The 20,116-nt window shown below is 40.8% G+C and overlaps 1 protein-coding gene across 2 annotated transcripts in view; it reads left to right on the forward strand.

Annotated features, from left to right (window-relative positions):
* Window positions 1-20,116, forward strand: part of plcb1l (phospholipase C beta 1-like) — a 147,284-nt gene that overhangs the window by 29,944 nt on the left and 97,224 nt on the right. For both annotated transcript variants that reach the window (XR_014771911.1, XM_084737231.1), the window contains exon 3: window positions 11,417-11,485. Coding sequence is in view for 1 of the 2 variants with exons in the window: in XM_084737231.1 (XP_084593357.1) it covers window positions 11,417-11,485 (69 nt within the window). In the remaining variant the exon portion in view is untranslated. The remainder of the gene's footprint in view (window positions 1-11,416; window positions 11,486-20,116) is intronic.

The raw sequence follows: 20,116 nt of genomic DNA on the forward strand, positions 1-20,116 counted from the left end.
ACACACAGGCACACTGATCACCTTCAGCCCACAGACTTCAATACAGAGAATGTACCTTTTAGCCATTACTTGAATGCCAAAAAAATTCATTGGTATTATAACCTGCAATGACACAGTGAGTTTAATATTCAGAAAGAAGAAGAATACAGGGATATGTCACACAGATACCCAGAGGAAACACTAGTTTTATAATTGAATAAAAACACTATATGATGGAAATTGTGTGTGTGCATGATGGTGTGTGAGCGTGATAGTTTTCATGTATACACTCTTAAAAACAAGGGTTTCAGAAAAGTTTGTCCTGAAAGGCTGATGTTTTATCCAGAACCATTTGCTTCTATAGAACCTTTGAGGAAAGGATTCATCAAGATTTCTTTGTAAGACTGAAGGTTCCAGAGTTCTTCAAGAATTGTTGAGATCCTTGAAAAACTTGAGGGTTTGTCAAGGGTTTTTTGTATATAGAAGGGTTCTGGGTAGATCCCTTTGGGTTGGTTCTAGATGAAACCTTAAGAATTAAAAAAAAGGTTCTGGTAGACCCTCCTGGGTAGGTTTTAGATAAAACCTCTGGGGTATAAATGGGTTCTTGTGGAACCCCCTGGATGGTTTCTTGGTAGCACCCAGAAGGTGGAACCTCTTATAGGGGGTTTTGTAGGAAATCTATTACAGATTGTTCTAGGTGTAACCCTTTGTGTTGGGTTGTATTTAGAACCCTCTGAAAGGGTTCCAAGTGGTACCTTTTCCACTAGGAATGAAAGAGGGTTTTCCTATGGGTGTGAAATGATGAAGACTTTATGGTTCTAGTTAGAACCTTTATGTCTAAGAGTGTATGCACTGCAGTCTGTGTCTGTGTTTGTGTCTCGTCGGGCCTTTAATTACCTTAATTTATCCTTTCTGGGGATTATACGCATGCCTTTTTGTCTGTATGTGCGAGTATGTGTGTGTGTTCATGCAATCCTGCTTGCGTGCAAGTGTGTGTGACTTGCAGCAGGCCTCTGAAGGGGATCTCAGATGTTCCACAGCAGCAGATAAGAGCCATCCACAGTGTGCCTGAAGGAAGCCGCACAGATAGAGGAGCAGACTTAAATGGAGTGGAGGAGTACAGATGGAAGAAGAAGGAGGAATGGATGGGGGTTGGGGTGTGTGTGTGTGTGTGTGTGTGTGTGTGTGTGTGTGTGTGTGTGTGTGTGTGTATTGGTGGGGGGATCAGACAAGACAAGATGTGAACCGTCATCCATCGACATGAGAGCTGCTGTCAAGATGCAGGAAGACAGGAGGGAGGCACGGAGGGAGAGGGGATGAGGGGGACTGGAGGAGGCAGATATCCAGGGAGAGGATAGGTGAGACAAGTGAGACATAGAGGCACATGTCCAAGACAGTGGAGGCAAAGATGGACAAGGGAGGACAGAGCGAGAGAGGGAAGGAGGAGGGGGGGGTCAGAAAATCCAGCCAGAGGCATAACAAAGACGGCGCGAGAGAGAACAACAGAGGATGATGGACAGATGAGGGAAGCAGCTCTGCTTTCTCTGTCATCCCACTCGGTTCTGCTATCTATCAGAGAGGAGTACACTCCCTCCAGTATCCCTCACCACACTCCATCCGTCACTGAGTGTGTGTCTGCTCGCGTGGGTCCAAGATTTGATTGGTCTAGCACGCCCCGAGGAATATGGTGACCAGCGTGAGCAGAAGAGCTAGTCACATCATCGCTCTCAGTCCTCGAGTGTTTATAATGACTGAACACCACAGATGCTGCAGATTGATGATACAGAGGTGGAGTTTGTGTGCGTATATGCACAAACGCGTGCGTTTCTGCCTATAGAGTTGTGTTTGTGTGTGTGTTACCTGATGTGTGTGCAAGGATGAATGTGCGCGCTGATGTATAGAACAAAGCTTCCTGCGGCCTTTATCTCAACAGTGGTTGTTTTGTGGAGCGTGTCGGCAGCTGATAGTCACTATCAGCCACAGCCACGCTCCTCCATCGCCTGGCTTCAGTGTTTTTTCCCCACATAGCCATTCGTCCCTCACACCTTTCTTGTCGCCTTTTCGTCCTTTTTTCCCTCACTCCCCTTGACCCCTAAATACTGTGTCCTCTTCCCATCTGCCTGACCATGAAGCCAACTCAACCTGATACATATCTGACTCATATTTATGACTTAACTCTGCATCTGTACCCTGGCTGTCTTCATTCACCCAACTGAAAAGGCATATTTAAATGAATGTTTATGTTTGTGACTTAACGATGAGAGTACATTCTGAGAAATAAAAGTGCTAACTAGAACCATATAGGGTTATTGAGCTTGTCCCCATAGGTAAACCTTTTTTTGGTTCCTGGTAGTTAGTAGCGGGTGGTTGTACCTACAATACAACGTAAACGGTCACACCAAAATCTCTGAAAGGTTCCACCCAGAGTCCCCTATAAGACGTTCCATAGAGCACCTTTTAATGGTGTGAGGGTTCCATCCGGAACCCTTTTTGGGGATCTATCCAGAACCTTTCCACCTTCTAAAGGTGCTAACAAGAACACACCCAGGGGGTTTTCCTGAGAGGCCTTTTATATTCCAAGGGTTTCATCTAGAATCCATCCAGGGTGGTTTCAGGGTTTCAAGGGTTTCATGTCCACCCAGGGGAAACTTAAAAAAAAAAAAAGAAGAAAAAGCAGGGGGGTTCAGCTATAACCCTCTTGTCTTGCAAGAGTTCTACATACCATATAGTATTCTACAGGTGAGACAGATAAGCAATCTACACAGTTACATTATATTGTTTGAATTGAGAAAACATCTCAACAACAACACACATGCTTTCAACAATCCTTGATGAACCCTTAGTTCAGCAAATATTTCTTCAGAAGCAAATGGTTCGGGGTAAAACCTCAGCCCTTTTGGAACCCTTATTTCTAAGCAATGGAATGCAGCTGGAATAGCTGCAAATCCAGCAAGATAAATTATTATCTTTTTTCTAGACAGTTCTGGTGAATAAACTTATTTGGAAAGTTATCCTGATTCTGACTTGACAGATAAATTAAAGATCCCTAAAGGTGTGCGTAAATCCTCCAGCTTGAAAGAGGATCTGTCCACAATCTCACCAGCTTGCTTACATATTATCCTCCTGCTATAGCATTTGAGAAAGTCTGCAACTACATTTTAAAACCCTGCATTAAGTCTGAGGAAACTTGGCTCAGCAGTCCATGTTGTAATTGGTGTTTAAGAGGATTGACATGGCAACTAACAAGCAGTGCAGTTTTACAGTAATGGGACATGACTTGAAGGTTGTAACAGGGAAAGGTATATATTTAGTGATTTATAGTGACAGTGTACAAGTGATTAAGGTTGCAATATAGTACCTGTTTACTGTATTTACAGTACTACAGTGTATGGACAGAATTACAGGCTGCAACATTAGTTCAAAAGACAGAAGAGACCAAGTAAAAAAATAACCAAAAGAATCACTCTGGATATCCAAAAATGGATGCACTAGAACTTCCTTTTGAATTTCCCTTTAAAAGGTCAGCACACAAAAAAGGAATTTTAACAGGAAAATAAACAAGAGCTAAAGAAGTGACTCAGTAAAAGCGTGTGACATGCCAACTGGAGCACAAAATGATTAGTCAGCTGATAGTCGATAGACAGAAAAAATGTAATTATCCTTATTATCAGATAATCTTTTCAGTTATTTATCTAACAAAATTAGTGAAAAAAATCACCAGTTGCAGCCTCTACAATGTACATGTTTTCTCTGTTTTACATCATTGGAAATACACCTTGGACTCTGTGTGTTTTTTGACATTTCATACACTAAAAGAATAATAAATAGATCAGAAGATGAATCAATAATGAAAATAATCATTAGTTCGCCAGCCCATTTATATATAGTGCTTGAGACTCCTCTAGAGCACGACAGCCATGTTTTCTCATTACCATTTGTGACAAATCTCCAACTGCATTCACGTCTTTTAAATGTCAGGGTAAAATTGGGGGCGAATTGACCCAGTGATTCTGCAGGATTTACGATAGTGCCCAGCCATACTGTGGAAGAAAAAAACTGTGTTGCTTCCATATGGTGGCTTCTACAAGGAATATCCGTCTGAGATCTCTGCATCCACACACCACATTTGTCTGCTGGCTGAGATAAAGGACTTCACCCTTTTGAAAAAAACTCACATCCTGCAGCGTTAAAGGTTAGAGATACTAGCCCAGTGTTTGAAGCCCCTCTCTGAGTGGATACATGAGCAGTCCATTCAGCTGCACATAGAAATTAGGTTTCTGAATTAGACTTGAAGGTTTCACTTTAGTGTAGAATCCATTTTACAGATGTACAATGCAGAATTGAAGGATTTTGCCTTTGTACAACCAGTAGCCATTAAGAGTTTGAGCAAAAATACACAGCTGTGGTGGGGTAACTGCTCTTTCAATTCATTTCATTCACGTTGTAAAAAGAAATCGTCTTTTGTTGGCTGCTTATGGCAGGGCATTGATTTGTTTGAAGATTTTGTTTCAATTTATTTGATGCTGTAGAGGAAGAGGATGAAAGGAGGAGAACTGGAGACAGAGAACAGGGTAGATGGATGAAAAACAGAGTGAATTAGTAGCTCAGTTTAAATAGGCCCTCAGGCAGCCTCATGGCAATGCCAGGCTCTCCAATTTGGCTCAAGGCCTTTGTTGCATGCCATACTTCATTTCTCTCCCACTTTTTCTGTCACTCTCCACTTTATACAGCTTAATAAAGCATTTTATCTATGGAAATTATTTAAAATCTAGTAAGGCCTCCTGTGAGTTTTTAATCCATCTTGAATCAGTTTTACGCTGGACAAAAAACTTCACTGACACCCACCAACATCTGGCTTTTGTCTTCAGTGGGAAAGGGTACAGTTGGCATTCGCTCTCGAGTCAAATGACTCTGCCGCAGTCATGGCTATCTGTCGGCTCCAGCTCTTATTGGCAGTAATGGAAACATGACATCTGGGTGAACACGCTAATTTTCTCCACTTTTTGGCAGAGGTAATGAGGGCTTGTTGTCTGTAACTTCTACTTTTGCCCCTTTTCTATCTATACACATGCACTGCTTGGTTTAGTTTGGATTGTCTCAGTGTGTCAGCCCAGCATGGCAGAGTTTGCACCTGCCTGAAGGTGTGTATTTAACCGATGATGAGTTTGTCTTCAATCAAGCATCTGTAAAACGGCAGATAAACATTTTATTTTCTCGAAAATAGTTTCATCTAAAAGCTTTTGTTATGAAGCAGCAAAATCAGGAAACTTATTTAGCCAGCCATCAGAAGCTCGGTGCAAGGTCTTAAGTGGCTGCATGCATGTATGTATGTCCAAAAATGTATATGCAAAATGTCCTCAAAGTCATTTTCCTCCTACACCCAAGCTTTCTCCTCTTTTGTCTGACTGTTTTCAGCTCTCTCTCTCTTTAGTCAGCCACTTCAGGTGAGGAGGTTTGTGACTTGACACTGTGGGGCTCTTAGAGTCGCTCTATAGGAACCCAAGAGTAGAGCGGCAGAGTGGATGTGACTCTCAAACAAGTTCAAGCACAGCTCTCCACACACCATTTTCTCTTGTAACAGTACATGTGTCCTGGCAGCGGAGTGTCGCTGGAGGACCACTCACAGGAACAAGCACAGCACCTGTATAGCTTCAGTGTGTTTTGTTCCACATAAGTAGCTAGCTCTGTTTGTGATTTGGGGAACACATCCATGCCCAGAATCCCGTGACCCTCAGTCAGTGGGCCTTTAAAAACTCTTATGCATAGAGTAGTAGTAGCCCTATGCTATTCAGCTATTAGATGTTTCAAAATGAACAAAACAAACCCCCCAAATAACTGTTGCTTAATACATTGTTGCAGGCAGCATTGTATTAATCACAAGCTGAAAATATTCAACTTGAGCCCAAAAATAACATGTATCATTTTGCAGAGTGTGTGTGGAGGACTGAGCAGAGCGGAGACACAGCCACTTCTCGCCAGCAGACAGCTGCTGAGTTCAGGGGATCTCAGGGGGAGAGAGCCAGTGTTAGAGGCAGTTGTAGTTAAGTTGGTGAATGTACAGATGTGCAGTAAGGAAAGGAGAAAAACAAGAGAAACTGGAGGGAAACAGAAAGAACTGGAGTCTCCTGAATGCACAGTTAAATCAGCGGCTGAACTGAACACAAACATGCGCTTGTCCGTGCGTCATGTTTTGTTTGAACACAACTTGGAAATTTTGATACCAAACTGTTTTTAACAAGAAAGTACGGAAGAAGTACTTAAATTTGGGTATGCAGTCCAACACTAGTCTTATGTAGCTTTGCATCATAGAAAAGCCCAAATTTCTCATCTGTTTCATCTAAAGCTGCAGTGATTAGTCAATATATATCGATTAGGTTAATTAATTAATCGTTTCAGTCACTTTTCAAGCAAAAATGTAAACTTAGAGTCTTTGGGTTTTGGACTTGTTGGTTGGACAAGAAAAGCAATTTAAAGAAATCACTTTGGGAAATTTAGGAAATGAGCATTTGTCAATTTTTTGTAATTTTATAGACCAAACTATTAATTGATTGATTGTGAAAATAATTGACAGATTAATTGATAATGAACATAATGATTATTTGCGGCCCTAATTTTATCTTTTACTTCTGTTGCACTCTAAGTTGTGTACGTACCAAAGAATCCTGGGATACATAGAGAGCTTATTTTGGTCCATGAGGTGGCGGAAGGGGTTAGGGGCCACCCTGACATGTTATACCAGTGCAGTCTGTGTGTGTATAGTCTGTCAGCAGTTCTGTAAGCAAACCACATTGGACTGGCCAACAGCCTGACAGGGACATGCAGGGTTGTAGATGAAAAATGATGCAATGGAATTAACCATTAAATGCTTGTCAGTCGTTTAACGATCTGTTTTATCTCTTTTGTTTTGCTTTCTCATTATTCAAATAAATAAATCTATTGTACTGTTGAACATCACTATCATTATTATAGAGCACTCTCGAACGTTCTGTCCCTCCCGAACGAAAGAGTGAATTTTCTGGTCCTGGTACAACAGACAAAACAGTCTTGTCTTAAATATCTCACCATTCATTTGCTCTGGCTTTATTCACCTCTCCCCCCCTTCCTGCCCTCACTTTCTTCGCTCCTTGTCTCCGTTGCTCAGCACAGGCCCTGAGCCCTGTGGAGTGCACATCCATTTTGAACCCAGAGGCTGTCAAGCGCGCTGTTGGTAAATGAGCAAGCTAACCTGTGGCTTTCAGTCTCCCCACTATGCACTTATCCTTTTCTTCATCTCCACCACCCATTTCATGTTTCCTTAACATTCTCACACCAGCACATCCCTTCTTTGCTTGTACCACTAAAGCTGTGAAAGACTGTGGCATCAAAGGGCAACAGAACCCTTTGTTATAAAAACCAACCACCCTGGCCAGACTCTGTAGGACTCTATACTCAGTAAAGACTGTTTAATTCAAAGCACCTTGTAAGAGTTTTTTGTTAGCCTCAAGTCAAGTTTTGTATATCACATTTCATACACTAGTGAAATCAATGTTCTTTCGAATTAAAGGATAAAAAAAAGAGTTGTCTCACACAGGAACACTGCATATATATAAGATGTACAAAGTGCCTGAAGCACTAGCATATTTAACATCAAAATGACTCACAAATTGATGATGAATGCCCTTCGAAGTTTCATATAAACACAGCTCTCCTTACTTGCTACTCGGAAAAGGAATGGCTTTAATTTTAAAAGGAAGGCAGCATGTTGTAGATATTGCATGAACAGGAGCTTGACAGCGGACATAGACAAATAGAAAACAAAGCCCAGGGCCAGCACATGTTAAGCATGTTCATTAATTTCGGTAGTTTCTCTCTCCTGCTGGCCCTGCTCGCTTCCTGGACGTGCCGTGGATCTCAATAGGCTATGGATCCCTGCTCGCTGTTTTGATGCGCATAGAAATGCCCAGAGAGAGGGAGCAAAATAGAAAGACAGACCAGGAGGCAGCATGATAAAGAAAGAGAGAGATGGCGGAAATGAAGTGATAAAGAACGAATGTCATAAGAAATAAATGAGAGGAATCATGGGTGGGCTGCTAGACGGAAAGAAAGTATTTTTTATTATCTAACTCTGCAGTGTTTGCAATTATAAATCCAAGTCAATATTAATAAAATATCATTAGCATCAACTTTACTTAACTTTACTTACATCTGCGCAATGACTAAGCCTTTACACACTGGAGAAAATGCTGACTCAGTTCCTTGGATGTTACGGTAATAGTTGCATGTGTAGCGTGTGTAATATCACACACAGTGTGAGCAGCTTGTCAGCCATACAGGCAGTTCACTTTACCGTTAATGAGTTGGCTCCATAGGCTAACACTTAACCAGTGTTGCTGGACCAACTCAGAGGTGTGTTAACTGTGCCTGGCTAGAGGGCACAAAAAAGGACCCCATCAGCGAGCTGCTTCCTGAAGCCCTACTGTTCCACCAGGCCCCCATGTGGAGCGCCGTCTCTCTAAAGAGACTTCAAAGGCAGGCATTTGCAGACCCGATGTAGGCGTTAACCTTTGACTCAGAGGCTCTCTCTCTGTGCAAACAGGGGCAGGCTAATTGATGCTATGCACTGCAGAAAAGGAATAACTTGTCCAGATGGATTACAGCCATAGAACAGAGTGCTTTAATTTCTGCCTCTTATCTGGAGACACAGTGGCTTGTGTATTTACTATAGGAAAGTGGCAACAATTTTCCAGTGACAAAGAGTTTGAATCTACGAGTGCTTCTATATCTGGCTGCAAGAAGTGATTTAAATAAAATAATAAATAAAACCAATAAGTAGCAATTTTCAGCTATTACAGGTATTCTTTCGATACTAATAACAGTAATGGAAATTGCCCCCGATACTGCCTAAAATGTGGCATCAGGCATGCAAGTCTATGCACTGTTCTGAAACGTATTAGCCCTATAAACCAAATTTTATTGGCAGTGGAGGAGAGAAACGCCAGCTTTTCCTCAGCATTAGATTGTGATTATTGTCTGCATTATTATAACTAGAGATGTTCCGAAAGCATTTTTTTTCTTCCCGATACCTATTCCAATACCCAAACTGAACCTATTATTATATTCAGTCGTGCACAAAACTTTTTTAGTGAGTTACTCAAATGAGTACAAGGAGATGATGTCTGGTACTCAACCTATGCGTAGCGTGGTCATAATAAGTGCAGTCTTCCTAGCTATCCCCCTCCGTGTCCTCTGCTTCAGTTTCCTGCATGGTAGATGTTGAAGATGCTGTAGATGCACCTCCCTGTCCCTGGTTGAGCCTCCAATTAGCTGTCTCCATCCACAGGTCAGTAACTGCTTTTGGGTCAAATGTCTCTGTGGTCTTCTTTGACAGGTGAATGTGCATCAGGGCTGAGAGACGAGCATGTGACAGATGAGATCTGTATTTGCTTTTTATTATGTTGAGATGTGAGAATCCCCTCGCACAAGTGGCACTTGCACAGTGGTGTAAATGACTTTTTAACCACCTTGATGATGTTGGAATAAGCATCTGGACTGCTTGTGTTTACAATCTGGCCTCATTTTTCTGAAGAATGGTGCACACTGTTGCCGAAAAAGTGAAGGTCTTGCATTTCCTCATATCTCATTTCAAACTCTTCAGTTAATCCCCTGAGTAAGTTTGTCTTGTCCCTGTCAGCGTAAACAGTGTGTGTCCTATAGTGGCCTTCACCATCAAGCAAAAGTGTAAACTGTCCAATGTCAAGCATGTTGGCCAGAAAACACTGAAAATGCTCTGTGCAGATACAGTATGCTCCAGGTCACTGTTGTCACTCGTAGCCAGTTGCACTGTTGATACACAAAGTTCAGGCATCAAAATTGGTAATGGGAGGGAAAAAGGTATTGAAACATCTCTAGTTACAGATAGAAGAATTCAAAGGAGACAAAAACAAACAATGAACTGATTTACATTAAAATCATTTTTAGATATTAGAATAAAAATAATCTTTCGGGACCACTAAGGTAGGTATGGATTTGTAGATAAGGACGAGTGGCTGGGTGCAATTTTCCACAAACCTTGTGGCCTTGAGATGGTCAGATACTGGCATTGCGGCTGGAGATTGAGTCAAGCCCCCATCGCTCCTTGTCTCCCTAGATAATGCTGAGTGGACACACAGTTCACTCTGGTTAATTTTCCACCTGATGTCCTGGCTCCCTCTCAGAAAGATGGAGAGAGCGATAATCCAGACTTACAAAGGCATGTGATGACTGGAGGAATGGAGCAGGGGCCCGCTGTATGATTGCATTTTGTATGTATTTACTGCTAATCACATTACTGCTTGATTAAATAACAATAGACTTGCAAATAAGCATGAAGTATGTGGTGATAGATTGGTGAATAATGACTGGATGGATGAGGTGATGGGATGCATGGGATGTCTGATGTTTGTCTATTTATAGATGGACACAGGTTGTCTTTCATGCTGCAGGGGAAGCTAAATGGCAATTTCAGATCGTTGTAATCTAAAATTGTAATCTATGTGGTAAGAAGCTTACTCTGTGCACATTGATTCATGGCGTCTATACTTCAGCGCTCTCATTTTGAATTCTGTCCAACTTCGCCTCTGCATCACAATAGTGTGAGGTGAAATATTGGCGCTGTAAGATGGAACAAGAAGCTCTGACATGGCTTCCCACACTGCTCTATCAATAATGAATCAACAGTAGAACGGAGGGTTCCATTGACTTAAAATCCTGTTACAGGGAGCTTTACTTAACTTTTGGGGTAAATCATAATGTTGATTTTCATGGTGTTTTGAAGGCTGTCTTCATTAGGGTGCCATGTTATGTCTCTTTGCCAGTTGGATACCGTTCACACAGCTGACTCCAGCCAAGCTGTGGCAAGCAGAACATTATGTATGTGTCGAGTGTTTTGCATCCAGCCAGTTTTTCTTCCTTTCCAGCAGTGACTCCAGTGGTGTGTTGCAACTAAGGATATTCTCTGTCATGAAACACAATCTCCACCTTTTTTTTTGTTTTTTTCTGGCCTGTTGCACTAGTCAGGTATCTGAATTTATGAGGAAATTCTCCAAGACCTATTTTAAGGTCATCATTCAACATGGGAACGTTGCACATTTGTCCTAATTTGGTGCAAAACACTACAATAACACTTTCACAGGGCAAATTGTCATTAGGGTTACATCTATCTACGCTGAATGACTCCCATGTGGGATCCGGTATTGAGGCTAATGTGTGTCCCCAAAAACCTATGGTTGTTAAAAGACAAACTCACAAGGCCCTCAGCCACAGGTGGTAGGTTTGGAAATGGAAAGGGTTCCTAAAATGTTTCGCTTTGCTTTGGAACAACACCCATGGGCATAGAATGTCCTAAACTGTCTTTGAAGCCTTTGAATTAGCACTTGGTTGACACTGATACTGATTTAGCTGTGCTTTTCCTTGTTTACAGGATACGGACCTACTGGATATCGCGTACATAAAAGATGCCAGAAATGGAAAGTGCACCAAAACGCCAAAGGTAAGCCCACAATTAAATGATTTGAGTTTGCTGGTCGAGCCCACGCACTTGGATATACATACAAAACTTATTTATGGTTGTTTCTTGTCTTGAATCAAGAAGAATAGTTTCAGCATTGTTCTTGTTTTTGTCTGTTGAAGCTCTGGGAACATGATGAGCAATGTACTGGAAGGACAGAGGAGGGCATTTTTTTGGGTGATGATGTGCTTTGTAAGTGTTTGTGTTTATTTTTGCACAGAAATGAAAGCCATGAGTGGGTGTGAGCCCAACCATGAATCAGACACTGTCTAGCCAAGAACTCTGTTAAGGGCAGAATTGAAAATGGTTCAAGTGGTTGTAATGATTGACATTTAACCATGAGACTTGTACATCCAGACATGGGAGTAGTTGTATGTATGGGAGGTGTAGTTGTTGTAATCTTTTCTCGTATGACCTTCAGAATTTCATACTTTACATTGATGCCTTTGAATTTGCATTTAAATGTCACTCTGTGTGTGACTATAAGTGTTCATCTGCACATATTAAGTATAGTTTTTAGACAGTGATGTGAAGACAAAAGTGAGGAAATGAAGTCCAAACGACATTCAACATTGACAAATATGATTTAAATTCAAACCCTCACAGTAACAGTGCATGGATGGTTTCCCAGGAAAGCATGCAGGTCCAGGGTATCCAAATTGCAATTTCACAGCTAATTAAAATGCTGTTGATTGTGTGCGATGAGAGAAGAATTTGTACACACAATTTTGAATCTGGCACTTTGTAATTGTCAAGAATTTTGGCTCATTCTGGTGCGGTTACAAAGCCAAATTCAGTTCTCGCAGTTAATTTCCCACTTGCCAAGCAACGCGTAGAACAATAACCTGCATTCTTATCCACTTTGTTATAATATATCCACATATAATGACTCAATTTCACATATCTTTTCCATCTAGTCAGTCTTGTGATGAGCTGCTGTTGCACAGCAGTGGCAGTCTTCATCGTTTTGACTCAGTGCAGCAGGAGAAGCGAGTGGGGGTCGCGCACTGCTGCTCTGTCTAGGGAGTGAGTAATGATGGAATGAGTACAATAACACAGAGAGGATTCATGCATTTCTAAACAGCTTACAGAGTGATGCTACCCAGGGAGGAGACATGACCACGTGACAGGTAAGATGGTCGAAGCATTGGAAATCCATTACTGGGAGATGGAGCGGTGATGCACCCTGGGCACTGTAATGGGAGCACCAGTGAGACACTGTGTCTGAAGAGTTGATGAGATGAGGAGAGGAAGGGAGGGAATGGGGGTGATGAAGAGGCTGTGGGGATGAGAGGAAGGAAAGCAGAAAGAGGAGAAGGGAGAGCAAGAAGATTTTTTTATATAAGGTCTGCTGAAGGCAAGAGGACGGATGAGAGGAAGGGGAGAAGGACACAGAGATGATGTGAGGTCAGAGGAAGATGTCAGGCAAGAAGCACAGATAATACCAGACAGCAGTTGCTTTAAGTGGACAGCACTTTTCATGGCTTGCTTCTCAAGTGTTTCTCTTTCACATTTCTTTCTTGTCAGAATGGTGAATATTTTGCAAGGACCACTTTGGTGTTAATTTCAGCTTGAAAGAAATGCACAAAAGCACAAAAGAACCTTTTCTAGCCAGACAGAAAGGTTGCTGATGGTAAAGTCACGATACCTTTATTTATGTTATGGTGTGACTGAATACCGTACATAGACCATATATTTAATCAGTGGATGGAGCTTCTGGGACTGAAAAGTGAAGTATAAGAGCCTTAAACCTGCATTATTTCTGATTGTGTGGAGAAATTGCCCCTACTTCTGTCTTGATTTATGACCTCAGGAAACAGTTTCCTAATGAGTTAATGGTTTCAAGCACTAGTTTCAAGTCATCTTCAATACAGCATGATATTCATTTTGTAAATTATGATCCAATTTAGAGTAAAATAGATGATGAAGCAATACTATCATGTGATTGACAAGTCTTTCTCAATAAGTCTCCAATGCAACACGCAGGGCTCAAGAAGTTCCACCCTCTTGTTGGTATTTCACATTCTGTGGTTGCAAAATAACAAGATGGCAACTTCTGTAATGACAAATTCAAGGCTTCAAAATCATCATCCACAAACTAATGGGTGACATCACGGTTGGTTCACACTTGGTTAGGCAATATATCAGTATTATATTGTATTGTGATATGAGATTTGATATCGTGATAGATTTTGGATATTGTCATATTGTGATATGTCATAAGTGCAGCTTTTAAAGGCTGCATTACTGTGAAGTGATGTCACCAGACTGCTCTAGCTGTTTTATTATTTGTCTTTACCCAATTAGTCATTATATTAACATTACATTCAAACAACTCATTGGTTGTAATATTTTATGAAAGCACCAATAGTCATCCTTACAATATTGTCACAACATGAACATATTTGGTAAAAAATATTGTGATTTTTACATATTTTATCACCTTGGCCACTTCCACCTTGGAGTAAACAACATGTCGTCAGCCACAACCTACATCATCAATAATTATTGATATCGACTGATATGAAACTTCACTGTCATGATAGGTTTCTTAACTATATCGCCCAGGCCTACACTTAGTACTAAACAGCATATGTGCTCAAAAGTACACCATAATTACTATCACAAACTGCCAAAATAACATTTAAAACAGATTTGAATCAACCCTAAAAACTGATCAGTACATTAAGTGATGTTATCAGAGCTCTCTGTCCAGGGTTGCATCTAACCACATGAGAAGATAAAACGAGGAGGAAGTGTATTGAGAGAGGAATTCCTTTTTCACAACACTTATAAAACTTCTGTTTGTAGTGCCATGTTATTGTGTCTCTCGATTTTATATTTATAAGCTCTCTGCTCTTGTAAACTCATTCTCCTCTTTCTGCTCTCACTCAAGAGGTCCCTTAGCACCATTGATTCATTCATGCAAATGGCAGGAAACCTCCACATCAAGACGAGATGAGATGTTGGAGCCGTGGTGACATGTCTTTAAAAAGCTTTAGAAATGCTGTCATTGTGCTACTCAAGACCCATGCATCTCCGCCAAATATTGTCAAACTCAGACATAATCACTCTCAGCAAACTGACTTGAAGTGGGCTCCAAATGAAAGGCTGGTATGGCTCGCCTCTTTCGAGCCTTTGTCTCTTCTACAGCTCAAGTTAATTCGTATTGTCTCTGAGCAGCATCGGAATTTCTCTCTGAACGTCGTTAAGGTTTGGAGCGCGGTGCTGTGTTCATCTGCTCGTCGCCCTGTGCGGGTGGCTCGTCTGCCCTCTGATGAACTCATACCACCCAGCCCACGGGCTGCGGCTACTCAGTTGTGATTCATACATTTTCACTGTGAAGACACACACAAAACACAAATACATCTGAAAGAGAGGAGTGCTCACTATCATTTGTACATTGCGTACACTTACAAGTGTAGAGACACAAATCCCACACAGGAGCAAACACCCTTGCGCTGACTAGAATTACAAAGCAGGACCAAAGCAGTGTCCTTTGTTCAGCCATGCTCAGGATGATGATATTAATTAGCATGTGTCTACCCTATCATCATTCAGACTGATTAGATTGGCCGCTTGTCAGAATGACAAGTCTCTTTTTCAGGATAATGGCTAAATAAAACATTGAAATATTAATGAGGCAACTTTTTATATTTATTTTGTGTAAATTCATTTAAAAAATCATCTTCAGAGTAATAACTTGGGTTGAATTAATAGTTAGATTAACCTGCTAGTTGAAAAAGCAGTTATTAGATTAATCAAAAATTAAAAAGTAATTGATATGTACATCTCTACACAATAAACTGCTTAAATTCCTGGCGATCAGTATTGCCATTTCATAATTTCAATTATCATTAAAACTGTCTGATTACCGCACTTTGAAAATCTCACAACAATTACTCTCCAGAATCAATTAAAGTTGGTGACAGTCTCCCAAACGCAAGCACAGCGTACAACATGGATATGTTTCACGTTAATGGAAACATTGACATGGCAACGGACATGATGCTGTTTCAAATTGTTGAGCGGTTTCCAGTATAAAACGTAGTAAAATGATTTCAGTGTGTACAGTGTGTCATAATAATCATAACTGTGATTATTTGGGTCACTATAATCCTGCTATGACATTTTCATAGTGTTTCATCTTTTGGCACCTGCAACTGGATGAACAGGCTTTTGTTTTTTCTTTTACTTGTGCACCTTGAGTATTTAATAGTATTTTTGCCCACCTCAGATTGTTAGTTTGGTAGTTTGAAATGTAATAATACTGTTTTTATTTATTAGAGTCTATGTCCTCTTAAATAAAATCTTGACTTTGGACACCTCATTTCTCTGAAGGCAGAAAACAATGCATTATTTACCTGCAGTATCATTGATTTATTTCATACATTTATTCCAAATAGCATTTGTTTCAAATGTAGGTATGTATTTATTCATACATTCTGTACAGTGTGGGGAAATGGGAATTGTAGATAGAACAAACCAGACGACTGAGCCTACTCTGACATCAATTCATCCTCTTTTAAATATGTTTATTGTTTTACACGTGTTAAAGCCCCTGGTCTGGCCCCACTGTTCCAAACCATCCATTCATATTGTCTCTTTATTAAATCAGCAGATTAGCTTGTTCCTGCACAGCGTGTTCCCTCTCCTCAGCACCAGCCGAACAGCTAAAAACGATCACATCTGCAACCTCTTGAGTGCACTTTGCAATACACCTAACTTCTACATAACTGCGTTCAGATGCTACTTCACTCTACCTCCTTGTCCTTCTGCTTTCTGGAAACATTCTTGTGTCTGAATTGTTCTTTATTAGCAGAATTGGCAACAGGAAAATGTAAATCAGCATCTCACTGCTTACAGCAGGTGAGTGACAGACAAAATGACTTAATGCTTTCTCTCTGTCTCTGTCAACAACTGAACAGATACTGTATCTGTGAAATGTCTTGCTTGTACTCCAGTGTAATTCAGGCTTATACTATATATTTTTTTAAATGGAAAACCTTACTGATTTTGTGTTCTATGCCTTTTCATTTTTTATAATGGAGTTAAGACATCAAGACCAGCTGGTGTTACACTATTGAAGAGCAGAATTCACAGATAGAATGTGGTCTGATCGTTCAGATATCCTTATCTCACCCTAGCTTGAGTCTACCATGTGCTGGGTGATTATTTTGCTGTGCGTGTGTTAAACAAGATATGAAGATCACATAGCTTATCCATCCCATGATACATACATACAGACAGAGGCACTGCTGACTGACTGAGGGTGGCAGATGGCTGTATAGACTCTCACATGCTCACACACAGGCGGAGGAGTTGTGCTCAAAATAGAATTTTTTGGTTGTAGTATGGGGCATGTTTGCTTGTGGAGGCTTGCACCAAAATAAAAGCATAATCATAAAATAATCACAATCAACTGGGAGGGGAGCAAATTGATTTCAGTCTTGTCAAAGAGGATCATTTACAAAGGTGGACCGTCTGGACTAATGCAAGCCCTGTTATCAGCAGAGAAATACATGGAAATCCCTCACAAGTCCAAAACAAAGCTGGAAAACAAACATAATCATCCTGCTACAGTATGCTGTTAACATACCAAATGAAGCTGTGGCTAGATTGACAGTTTATTTTAGAAGCTGTACATCAAAAGCATCATTTAATTTAAAAAAGCATCAGGTTTTTCTTTTGGCTTTCTTTTCCTCACGTTGTCTTGATAGGGAATAAATATAGCAGTAATGAACGGACTGAAGTCGGCAGCAGAAGCAAAGCCACGATATTCATTTCCTCCAGAGCTATTTGTTCCTTCAGACTTTTATTGTGAGATGAGAGGAAGTGGCTGCCAGCTCTGTTACAGTCTGAGCTTGCAGCAGAGAGGACTGCTGCTAAATACAGAGCAGCTTGTGTGTCCCCAGCAGTGTAACAGGATCTGGGAGAGGCCAGCAGGCCATTATCACCACCGCGCTGTCTGGCCAACAAAGTCGGCTAAGGCACCATCTCCCTCAGCAGTTAGCGCTAAACAGCTTCTCCGAGTGCGCAGGGAGCTACTGGTGGCTTTAGATCTGTCCTTATCCAATGCATATTCAAAACAGCTGTGTTATGACTGTGTTTAAGGCAGTGATTACATAGTTTAAAGAGTAAACATGAAACAGGCTATACAGTATCAATGTCCAGGCATTTATTTTAGGAAATGTGGAGCTGTGTCTTACCACATTTTTTCTTTTTTTTCTTTACCAAAACTCAGTCACAAACAGATCCAGATCCTAAGTCAACTGCACTTTGAAATCAGTTTTGATTTCACATTACTAATATTTTAACCTTAAAAATTAAAGGGATAGTTTGGATTATTTGACGTGGGGTTGTATGAGGTACTTGATGATAGTCAGTGTGTTACTTAGTGTCTGTGCTGGTGCTTCTCTCTACTTCTCTAAACTGGGGCGATTCCGATGGCATCTACTGTAGGTTATATACCGACTATCAGTAACAGCCTCATACAACCCCACATAAAATGATCTTTACTACGCCTTTGAACAAATAGGGCAGTGGTGGCCTAAAGGTTAGAGCCTGCAGGATAAATGTGGGCGGGGAAAGTGAAAGATAGCGCTTGTCCCTCCTTCCATGCCACCACTGAGGTGCCCTTGAGCAAGGACCTTAACCCCAACCATTCCAGTGGAGCTGTTCAGTGGCCACCAGATAAGACTGTGGTTGTACTGGGCAGCTTCCAGGTGTGAATGTGTAACTGTGTGAATGTGATCAGTGTGTTATAAAAGAGAGCTTCACTCTCAGTGAACCTACCCTTAATAAATAAAGATTTAAGTATTAGATATTAATGTAAGATATTACAAATTATATGTAAATGAAAAGAAATGGTTATTAAAATACAATTGTAGGAGAGAGGAAGGCTTTTTTGAATGCCCATCAAATACAGACTGTGTCTGAGATGCACAAGGCTCTGGCTCATACTGTGGCAGTGTTTATTTCCATCATCTGTGCAGTCTGGTGTGTATCGATGAAGGCCGGGGTCACAGTATGTGCTCCATCTGCAACAATCACAGCCCTTCAAATCTATCGATGTAAGAGTGGGCAAGGCCTTTGTCTGACCCTGGACTCAGCTTCACTCCCGCATGACAAGATGAATAGCTGAGAAAGTATGGAAGTGTCAGGTAATATGAGTTCACTGACAGTATATAGTGGCTTGCTTGGTAAACTGTGTGCTGTAATGTATACAGTATACTGTCACTACAAGTGTCTGCAGGTGTAACAAAATGAGTGACAGACTGTCAAGATATATGACCTCTGCTGATATGTTAAACCTCTCACGGCAGTCCACAGAAGCTTTCATTCTGGTTTGCTTTACAGCAGCTGGGGAGATTTTCCTAGAAGCAATAAAAGTTTCTCTCACCAACTATAACCTAATCACAGCTTTGATGAGCATTCAGGTGCATCTAACTGCCTCTGCTGGTCGGGGCATATTGTACATTGTCATGCCCAACATTTATAGCAAGCCTGTATGAGCTGTGTATCAGCTTATCGCAGTGATTGATTGATTTATTTGTGTGTGTGCAGTGGGATAATATCCATGCTATGTGGGAGTGTTATTTTTTATCATGTTTCAGTGATGTAATCAGATTTGCATGAGCCTGGGTTATTGACGCAACACAGTAATAAATGCAAACATCCATCTCTCCCACAACCCAGAGAGACTAATCCTAATTCAAACCCTGGTCTTACCTGCTGCACAACTACACAGTCCCTTGTAGTCAAAGAGAAATAATAGTTGATCCCTGCTTCCAGGCTGACATGCAGGGATCAGTGCTCACCTGTGAGATTTATAGTAGTCAGATGGATGTTGGCAGCACATCATGCTCTCACTCATAGGCGGTAGATTAGTGTCACATGGCAGCGTGTTGAAATAGTGGACTTGAGACCATCAGTGTTTTGCAGCGTATTAATGATCTAATCCTAAAGAATGACAACGGTTCAAATGAGCACTGATGGTTTGAGAGATGAGCAACTGAATCTGAAGGGAAACTTTAGTAGGAGAATCAATGATAATGAGTCTCTCTGAAGGCCTTTGTTAGAAAGGCTGAGAGACAGACAGAGAGGCACGATGTGTCACTGGCTTTGGTACTACAAAGCAGAGATGTACTGCAGGATTTGGAGGTTCTAAAGCTGACACATTTAGGAGATTGAACGAAGAATAATCAGCAACTATGTCAAATCAGTATTCATGTAGGTCATATGACAAGCAAAAATGACAAACATTCTCTGGTTCCAGCATCTTTCTGTTGTCTTTTTCTTACACGATGAGACATTTTGGTTTATACGTGTTGGTCAGACATTTTATAGACCAAATGATAAAGTTTATAGGATATAAAGATTTAACCACATATTAATTTTTTTGTTGTAATGTTGAGGCAGACCCACCTTAAACTACTGTATCTTATATTTATTGTTCTGAATCTAGAAAAATGTGCTTTCAAAACTGTGTATGATCAGCAGTTTTTATATTCCATGTAGTCATGTACCCTTAATTTTTCTGTGCCATATATACTATTTTAGTGATCTTGTATGATCCTCACTTGTAGCGAATGTCTTTTTAAATGTTCCCCA

This window comes from Lutjanus erythropterus, chromosome 15 (genome assembly GCF_056507025.1).
Source record: "Lutjanus erythropterus isolate fLutEry1 chromosome 15, fLutEry1.hap2, whole genome shotgun sequence".
In the NCBI taxonomy this organism is placed as follows: Eukaryota; Metazoa; Chordata; class Actinopteri; order Lutjaniformes; family Lutjanidae; genus Lutjanus; species Lutjanus erythropterus.